The following is a 9,684-nucleotide window of genomic DNA, read 5'->3' on the forward strand; positions in this document are numbered from 1 at the left end:
AGTCCCGTGACTGCGGCTGCTGGACAGCGTGTCCCAGGCCCTGTGCCGGGTCTGTCCAGGGTGGGGGAGGCAGTTGGGGGCCGGCGAGCAGGGAGCCAGGACTCTAGTCTCCTCATCTCTGGGGTCCTAGGGAACACTGATTGTCCATCAGTAAACATGAGGGGACTGGGCAAACCAACGTTCTAATCCTGGGGTACCCATCAGAGCCCCTAGCAGCCAGCACCCTGGTTAATGGCTGCCTTCTCGGCCCTTCCGGGATTGCCCGGGCCGCTCGCAGGCTCGTTGTGGAAAAGGAGATTTGCCCGGTGCATTCAGGACCCTGGGGTCCCAGGGCTATTGTGGTTCATCCCAGTGAGACACCCTCCACTGCTTCCTGTCCCCCCTCACCTGCCCCCACAGCACCAGCCTCCACAGGCACACACACACACACACACACACACACACACACACACACACAGCCTCCTGAGGTGGTAACAGGACTCCCGACCTGAAAGGGGCGTCCACATTGGAGAAAGCTGCCAGCATACCAGTGGCCCTGGCCTTCCCGCCACCCTCAGCCTGACCCTTTCTCACCCAGATGGGAGGCAGCCTTGAGAAGAGCCTCAGTGACTGGATGATGAGACAAGGCATGGTGAGGAGAGGCCAGGCTGGCCCAGAGAGCGGAGGCTGCCACTGGCAGGAGTCCCGCCTGGGGTGGGACTGTCAAGGACAGTTTAACCGAGTGAGCCCCAGCTGCCAGACTGTGACAGACTGTGACTGTGACAATCCTGACCTGAGCTGAAATCAAGAATTACCTTACAAAATGGAAGCTGCTCGGGGAGCCTGGGTGGCTCATTCGGTTAAACGTCTGACAGAGGGGTGGCCCCTCTGGCAGCTGGGAGGTGACCGGGGCTCGCTGGTTCTGGGCTGGGTAGAGAGGGACAGGTGCACGCTGCCCAGAGCCCTTGCTGTTGCTTCCGGGAAGTAGGCGCCTGCTCTCTCTGCTCTGGGCGCTTCTGCCGCCACCGGGGTCCTCAGGTGCTGGGGACAGAGCTTGGGGACCGAACTGGCTGGGTTGGAGAAGGGCTGTCACTCTCACTCTCTTTCCCAAAGTAACAAAGCAGTCACTAGCCTTTCTTGAGCGTCTGCTCTGTGCCAGACTCCTATCCATCACCTCCTGTCCCCTCACAGCAGCCTGGACGGTAGGGACCGTGTGCTCCCTCCTCTAAAGATGAGAGAAGCGAGGTCAGACAAGTGACCTGCCCAAGCCACGCTGTATGAAAGGGCAGTCTCGGACTCTGTCCCCAAAACCTCCAACTGGGTCCTCACACTGTAGAAGGAAGCCCCCAGCCCCAGTGCGGGACCCTTGTGGCAGAGCCCATGTCTTTGTGGCCCAAAACGAAAGTCCCCGTGAGTAGTGGGGAGATCCGTTCTTCCTCAGGTTCCTGCTCCAGCTGTTAGGAGCCCCCTCCCCGACCCCCTGCCTAGCGCCCGGCCCCACATCCCCTTGCCCACAGCCTGGCACAGTGGGCAGAATTGTGGGTCCTAAGCAGACGGGCAGGAGCCATCTTGAAGGGGATATACCAGGATCTCAACCCCCCAGAGGGGGGTGGGGCATGTCCAACTGGCCCCACTTTGTAAATGAAGAGACTCAGGGGTGAGGGTGACAGCCACAGGCCGCCCAGCCAGCAGACCCCCAGCTGATGGGGCCTTCCACCTTCACACCCCATGCACTGCCCTCACCACCTCACCTCTGCCCTTCCTTCCAGATCCCCGTCACCCAGGCCTGCCTCATGGAGGACATCGAGCAGTGGCTGTCCACTGACGTGGTAAGTTGGCCTCGCCCCGCCCAGAAGCAGAGGCTGGGACACATTCCTCCCCACCCCCGACCAACAGCGGGCTCATGAGGAAGTGACTGGTCACAGGGGCAGGTGAGCAGCTGGTGAGGAGGGGAGCGCCGACGTGGGACACCTCCTGCCAGCCGCCCGCCCTCTCCCAGGCACTCTCCTCAGAGGCTCCGCCTCACGGCTGCTGGGGCCAAGCCTTTCCTGAGAGTGCTGTCACCGAGGGCCCCAGGAGGCTCAGCCCGAGACAGGAAAGGCAGGATGGGCTGAGGGAAGCCGTCACAGTGGTGAGCCCTGCGCCTGCACCAGCTCGGGGGGCCCTCCCTCTGGTGCCTCTGAGAAGCTCCACCAGCGGCGCCATCTTCCAGACCAGGAAGCTGATGAGCAGCCCTGAGGGGTGCCGAGCCTAGGAGGAGGCAGGGGCCCAGGCCGTCTGCAGAGCCCCGCGGCCCCCAGGGAGTGGCAAGGGCGGCCAGCCTCGGCTCTCCTGTCCAGGGCCCCTCCACCTGCACCTGCCGCCCCACCTTTGGGCACCAAGGACCAAGGGCCTGGACGCTCCCAGGCCCAGAGGCTGCCTTCTGCCAGCGGCCAAGACGGTGTTTCCGCCCGAGGTCACGCGGGGGTCCGTGCCTGGTGGTGTCAGGAGGCACCCCCCACTCCCAACTTTAGCACACGTGGCCTCCGTCTCTGGGGCCCTTCCCGCCACAAGGGTAAGTGGGTTCACCATCTACACACTGGAAGAAAAGGACCTGGTGTTTATTGAGGACCCGCTGGGCCCCACAGCCTGGGCTTGGCAGTCCGATATTCCATTTTAGCTTCCCGACAACCAGTTCTACCAAGCGGGAAACCGAGGCTCAGAGTAGTCAGGTGACACCCAGGGCTGCAGCTCGGGGAAGAGTGGGGACAAGGTTCGGGTCCTGGGCCCACTCCGCCTGCCCCCAGACGACTGTGGCTAACCTCCTCCTCCTCCTTCTGCTTTCTCAGGGGAATGACACGGAGGAGCCCAAGGGCGTCACCAGCGAAGGTAGTAGGCCCTGCCCGCCCGCCCGCCCCTTGCCCCGCCCTGGCCTCGGAACCCGCCCCCCAACCCCTCTGTCTCGTTCCTCTAGAATTTGACAAGTTCCTGGAAGAACGGGCCAAAGCAGCCGATCGGTTGCCCAACCTCTCCAGCCCCTCGGCCGAGGGGCCCCTGGGTCCCCCTCGTGGCGCTGCCCCTCGGAAGAAGACCCAGGAGAAAGATGAGGACATGCTGTTTGCCTTATGAGCGTGGGGCCTGGCACCTGCAGCCTGAGCCCCCGCTGCTCCCACAGTCCCCGACGGGGGCCTGTTTCCCTCCTTCGGTGTTAAGGCTGCTTTTTGAGGATGGCTTGTTACCCCCTCCTCTTCGCCTCGAGGATAGGCTGACCCTGCTGTGGCCGCGCCGCCTGGGCCGTGGAGAGACAGCTGGATGAACTGGAGTAACGAGTCAGCTCTACATTGGGATCTTGGCCACTCCTGCCTCCTTCCCCACCCCAACCGACCACTACTTTGCTGAGACAGGCCGGCCGCTTGGTTGCCCGGATGTGACTCCTTGTCCTAGGGGATCCCCTCCCTGGACCCTTTCCACACTGCCAGTCGAGGCCTGGCTGGAGGCCAGAGGCAGCAGAAGCTTCTGCCGCAGCCTCCGGTCCATTCCCCGGCCCCTGCCTCGTGGACCCCAAAGGCTTTGGCTAGCCGTCGAGGGCCGGCTGTGGGGGCCTCTGCCCAGCCGCACGCTGTCCAGGTATGAAGCTGCGTGTGGTGGGGGCGAGACCCCAGCAGCCCCAGGCCGCAAGGAGAGGCTCCTGGAGCACCTGTGGCCCCCACGACCTCCACTGCCTTTTCCTCCATCATCCTCCTCCTGTTCCTCCTGGTCAGGGCTCCACCGGGCACTGAGCCCACCCACCTGTTGATTGACCTTCTTGTACTGGGAGAGGTGCCTTTTGTAGCCCCAATTAAAGGTAGGAAAGCACCCTGCTGGCAACGCTGTTGAGTCTCCAGGTGGGAAGTGTCTTTCTGGCATCACCAGAGACCAGGACTGCTCTGGGCCGGGCCGGGCCGGGCTAGGGGCATGCAGGAGAGGGCCCTCTACAGGCAGGGTGACGGCACTGGGCAGCACCGCGTGCGGGCAGGTGCAGCCCCCTCACGCCTCACAACACGGGCTGCAGCCTCGACTCGCCCCATCGCTCTCCTGAGCGACCGCCCTCCATCCTGAGGGCACCTCCACACTCGCTGTCCCCCCTCAGGCCAGCTCCTGTCCTGCAACAGTGATCACAGAGGAGCGGCTGCAGACGGTACGGGCATCCCATCTGAGGCCCGGGTGCCAGGCACCGCATTAGGGCTACACGCGGGCTCGGGCAAAGTAAAGTGACTGTCTCCTGTCACAGATGCTGAGCCTGTGACTCGGTGGGTCACGTGAGCTGCCCCAGCCCCGAAGAAGTGGCATAGATGCTTACCATGGGCCAGGTGCTTCCTCGTGCATCAGTGCATTGTCCCCATTTTTCAGATGACAACACTGAGGCCCAGTTTGGATGCCTTGGCACACAGCTCGGGGAGCTGAGCCACAGGGTGTAGGCACGGGGTCTTAGTAAGTTCTTACTCCGTGGCAACCCGAGAGCCCCATGTCTTGGGGAACCACATTTCCCAGCCTGGAATCTCAACACCAGGCTCCCCGCGGGGCAGCCCAGCCCTCAGCGGTGGAAGGGAGGGGGCTGCTCTGTGGCGGGAGCGATTGATCTGCCTGAAAGGTCTACCTACAGAGGAGGGAAGAAGTCCGAACGCGTGGGTCCAGGGGAGCCTGGACTGCTGAAGTGTGGCCTGGGTCTGGGAGCAGCCACCGGCTCCCATCGGTGACAGGCAGGAGATCTTGGCATGCAGTGCCGTGATCTTGGCATGCAGGAGACCAGACCCCGCCAGCGCTCCGGGTGGATTCGGGGCCAGGAACTCCAGGGACAGCTCCAGGCTTGCCCGTCCCCCCAAGCAGGGGAGGGGGGGGCAGCGCATGGCCCAGGCCAGGCTTCAGAACTTGGAGATGAGCCAAGCCTGGAGGAAGGTGGCGGCTGCAGCTCACCTCTGGCCTATTTCTCCAACCCTAGCAACCTCTTCTCGCAGGGGAGAGGGGCGCGGCTACCCCACGGGCCCGGCTGTCCGGTGGAGTCGCTTTGGTGAGGCAGAGGCTCCCTGGGCCCTTGCCCTCCGCTCATACAGGCTCAGCTGGTCCAAACCCCAGCTCCCCTCCTGCCTCCTGCGCGTGTGAGTGGCGCATTAGCCCAGGTGATGCCAAGGCTGGGGTTTTAACCAGTGCGAAGTGTCGCCTGCGCCTGCTCTCGTCCCTTGGCAGGTGGCCCCCAGGCCAAGGTGTGGAGCCCTGCCAGCCTTGCCCAGGCTGCTCCTCCTCAGAACTGGGAAGAGGCCAGCGTCCGGGTACCACACTGTCACTCGGCTGCTTCTGCTCCCTGCCTCCACTCGGGCATTAGCAACCCCTCCATCTTACCGGCCTTATCACACGGAGGTGGCCAAGTGTTGAGGACTTTGGTCTCCCTCTGAGGGGCCCCAGACTGCTTTCTCTTGCTGGGCCTGCTGCCTCCTTGGGTCAAGCGCTCCTGCCAGCACATGGCTTCCAGGGGTCCCTTCCTGGGCTATTTCTTGCTGTTGCTGCCAGGAACAACACAGCGGCCCTGCAGGGTCCGGAGCGGCTGGATTTTGTGCTCGGTTCCACATGACGGATGAAGTTGGGTAAAGTGCCTGGGGCTTGGGACCATCTTTTTCATACTGTGAACCTTCTGCTGGTCCCTGCCTGGCTGAGGTCGGCAGTATCCGATGGTCAGACAGGACGACCATGGCAACACGAGATCGTCCGCCCCCCACTCCCGGCGTGGCCGGACTGCTGACGCGCTCGCGCACTCACACATGCGCATACTGGCTCACGTGGTGGGGCACGCTGTCCGGGTGAGCTGACAGGTGTACCACCTACTCACAGTGAAGCTATAGGCTTCTGTCCCCAGGCCCGACCTGGGAGCCCGAGGCGAACTCCCTCCCCTTCCCTTGCAGCCCCTCAGCTCTCCCAGGGTCCCCCCCTCCCCACCTCATTCGGAGGAGCCCCTGGCCTGGGCCTCTCCACAGTCACAGGGGCCCTGTGCGGTCAAAGGTTTTGATCCCTGCTTACAGGTAGGGAAACTGAGGCCCAGAGAAGCAAAGACTCGCCTAGGCACACCATAACGGAAGAGTGGGACCCAGTCTGCTGCAGGGAATGGTGATCTTACAAGGACCCAAGCCCAGGGAACCTCCTGTGGAAGTCTCCAGGGGCTCGTGGCCCTGTGAACTGGAGTGGCCAAGTTGTTTATCCCTTCCCGCGTGTGGCGTCCCCCGAGCGCCAGCTGTGTAGCAGGCGTGGCTCTAAGTGCTGAGAGTACAGAGCTGAAGGTGGCCAAGTGCCAGTCCGGGGAGGGGGAGGGGGTCACTCAGCTCAGCAGGGAAGGGGAGCAGCCAAGACATAAATGCAAGAAGTGCCACCTGCTCTGGGATGAAGGAAACTGATGGCTCGGTGGGGCTGTGACAGGGCCCAGGGCTAGAGCAGTGGGGTGGGGCAGTGGCGGGGGGCCAGGCAGGAAGGGCTCTGGGCGTCCCCCGGAGGGGGCGGCACTGGGGAACACCTCCCAGGGTCCCCTCCTCTCAAGAGACAGCAGATGGGGCTGGGATGGACGAGGAAGCCCTGGCAGGAGCCAGGCTGGGGATCCCTGAGGCCTGGGCCCTGGGCAGTCCCTCAGCGGCAGGAAGTCACTCGGCCCCACATGAAAGAGGACCAGCTGCCGCTGGGGACCGTGGGACGAAATGAATGCGGCACCAGCAGCTCCTGCTGGGCCCAGCTGCCTCAGTAGGTGGTGGCACCAGGCCAGGGACACAGGCAGGTTGAGTGGAGCCCAGCCCATGGGCAGGGGAAGGGGCACCTAGGAGGCAGCCCCCGGGGGGCTGCGTGAAGCACCAGCTCTGCCTGGCAGAGCCTCCACTCCCCCCACCCCGCACCCCCTCCTGGCTTCCCTGGGCCACCAGAACCCCACCCTAGGCCTGGACACTGACCACCCCCCCACCCCCCCCGCCATCCCTCACCCCAGTGTCAGCATCCAACCTCTCCAACTGTCCTAACAGCAAATCCTGGCCTGGCCTGGCCACTTCTGAGCTGTGTGACCTTAGGCAAATTATTAACCTCTCTGTGCCTCCGTTCTCTCACTTGTAAAAGGGACTGTACCAGCTGCTCCTTCATAGGGTCGTGGTATGGATTAACAGAGGATGAGGAGCACAGCACCTGTCAAGACGATGCTCCCCACGTGCTGCCACGGATGGTACCCCTTCCATCCAAAACAGCCTCTGCGGCAGACACCCGGCCAGGGGCACTGCTCCTCTGACTCCGGGGTAATTGCAGGGACCCCAGCCCTCTAGGGTGCCCGCTGCGTCCAGGACAGCTCCAGATCCTGCGACGGTGCCTTTTCCGCATCGTTCTGCTAGGCCCAGGGTCCTGGACGCAGGGCTGAGCAGGGCTGACCGCGAACGTCTGCGAGAGCCCCTCTTCCCCCTCCCCTCAGAATGGCCCCGGACTCCGGTCAGCGTCCCACGGTGGCCACGAGATGGCAGCAGCGCGACACGCACCGGGCCCGCAGGGCCACGCGAGCACGCGGTCCACCACCGCCCAGGCGGCCACCCTCTCCCCGGCTGACCCGGGCACCGGCCCTCTCTGTCCTCGCACAGGGGTCCTGGGCCCCCAGTCCAAACCCGCAAACTCCCTTACCCTCTGCCTCCCATCCCCCGCACGCTGACAGGTGCGTGTCTGGACAAGGGACCTCAGCCCTTTTATTCCCTCCGACTCACCACCGGGTTAGGGGGAGGATTCGAGGAGACAAGCGGGGGCGGGGGCAGCAAATCAGAGCCCCGTCCCCTCGTCCCCTCGGAGCCCGCAGAAGCTGCCAGCGCCTCCTACAAAGCAGACGGCGCGCTCATCCACGCGGGGCGCTGCGCCCTGGCTTCCCGGAGGACGCGGCGTGCAGATCCATGTGTACCTGGTTCCGCCCGTGCAAGCAGGAGAGCTCGCGTTCACACCAGCCGCTCCAACCACAGTCGACGGCGCGGGACCCCTCCCGGTGTTCCCTATCTATTGCCCCCTTCGGCAGAGCGGGGACCTGCCCCCCACCCCCTCCCACCCCGTTACCCTTCAGGGAGGGACCACCTCCCGCAGCCCCCACTGCCCTGCCGGCAGATGTCCTCCTCTCCTTGTTTGGGTGGCCACATCATGCCTGGATGGAACACCAGAGCCCCGGCTCAGATCCTGGTCCTCACCCTGCGCAGGCTCCAGCACCCAACTCTGGCCCCGCCCTCCCCGCACCCACCGCCCCTTCCCCATCCCCTGGCAGCAGGCCCACCCCCACCTCCAGGCTGCCTCCCACCTTGCTTGGCCCCGTCTCCGTCTCGCGGCTTCACCCCCGCTGTTGAGGACAGGAGCAGAAGAACGGAAGAGGTTTGAGTCTAAGAAGGACGATCAGAGGAAGCCTCTCTGAAGTGGCATCCACGTCCACTGTCCACACGGACCATCCGAACTTTGTGCAGTTCCAAACTATCCCGGCCTACCTCCTGCCTCGGAAAATGGCACAAAAGCCCTGGGTCAGTGTGTGTAAGGCCACCACAACAGAGCATCACAGATTGAGGGGCTTAACACAAAGGTGGTGGCTCTCGGTTCTGGGGGCTGGAGGTCAAGGGCCAGTAGGGATGTTTCTTCTGAGGCCTCTCTCGGGCCTGCAGGTGCCGTCTTCTCCCTGTGTTCTCACGTGGTCCCTGTGTGTGACTGTGTCCCAACCTCCAGTCAGAATGGATCAGGGCCCGTGGCCAAAATGAACAAATCAGGAGACTATAGATGCTGGAGAGGATGTGGAGAAACGGGAACCCTCTTGCACTGTTGGTGGGAATGCAAATTGGTGCAGCCGCTCTGGAAAGCAGTGTGGAGGTTCCTCAGAAAATTAAAAATAGACCTACCCTATGACCCAGCAATAGCACTGCTAGGAATTTATCCAAGGGATACAGGAGTACTGATGCATAGGGCCACTTGTACCCCAATGTTTATAGCAGCATTCTCAACAATAGCCAAATTATGGAAAGAGCCTAAATGTCCATCAACTGATGAATGGATAAAGAAATTGTGGTTTATATACACAATGGAGTACTACGTGGCAATGAGAAAAAATGAAATATGGCCTTTTGTAGCAACGTGGATGGAACTGGAGAGTGTGATGCTAAGTGAAATAAGCCATACAGAGAAAGACAGATACCATATGGTTTTACTCTTATGTGGATCCTGAGAAACCTAACAGGAACCCATGGGGGAGGGGAAGGAAAAAAAAAAAAAGAGGTTAGAGTGCAAGAGAGCCAAAGCATAAGAGACTGTTAAAAACTGAGAACAAACAGGGTTGATGGGGGGGTGGGAGGGAGGGGAGGGTGGGTGATGGGTATCGAGGAGGGCACCTTTTGGGATGAGCACTGGGTGTTGTATGGAAACCAATTTGTCAATAAATTTCATATAAAAAAAGAAAAAAAAAAAAAGAATGGATCAGGGCCCACCATTAATGACCTCGTTTAACCTTAATCCCCTCTTTAAAGGCCCTACCTCCAAAAACACATTCTGAGGTCCTGGGGGTTGGGACCTAGACATTAAATCAGGGGGAGGGCACACTCAGCTCAAGATGGTCAGCTATACCGATGCCCTCAGGGCCCTCTGGCCAGGCCCACCTGCTCTTCTTACCCACACAGACTCTGCAGAAAGGTGACCACGTGTGACACCCACCTCCACGCCCCTGCCCCTCCC

The 9,684-nt window shown here is 62.1% G+C and overlaps 1 protein-coding gene across 6 annotated transcripts in view; it reads left to right on the top strand.

Annotated features, from left to right (window-relative positions):
* TOM1 (target of myb1 membrane trafficking protein) overlaps window positions 1-3,813 on the top strand; it is a 43,399-nt gene extending 39,586 nt beyond the window's left edge. For 5 of the 6 annotated variants that reach the window (XM_047867031.1, XM_047867027.1, XM_047867028.1 and 2 more), the window contains 4 exons: window positions 578-631; window positions 1,749-1,808; window positions 2,808-2,847; window positions 2,933-3,813. In XM_047867031.1, the coding sequence (XP_047722987.1) occupies window positions 578-631; window positions 1,749-1,808; window positions 2,808-2,847; window positions 2,933-3,087 (309 nt within the window). In that variant the 3' untranslated portion in view covers window positions 3,088-3,813. The remainder of the gene's footprint in view (window positions 1-577; window positions 632-1,748; window positions 1,809-2,807; window positions 2,848-2,932) is intronic. The other variant, XM_047867026.1, reaches the window with a different exon arrangement.
* The last annotated feature ends 5,871 nt before the right edge of the window (window positions 3,814-9,684 follow it).

This window comes from Prionailurus viverrinus, chromosome B4 (genome assembly GCF_022837055.1).
Source record: "Prionailurus viverrinus isolate Anna chromosome B4, UM_Priviv_1.0, whole genome shotgun sequence".
Classification (NCBI taxonomy): domain Eukaryota; kingdom Metazoa; phylum Chordata; class Mammalia; order Carnivora; family Felidae; genus Prionailurus; species Prionailurus viverrinus.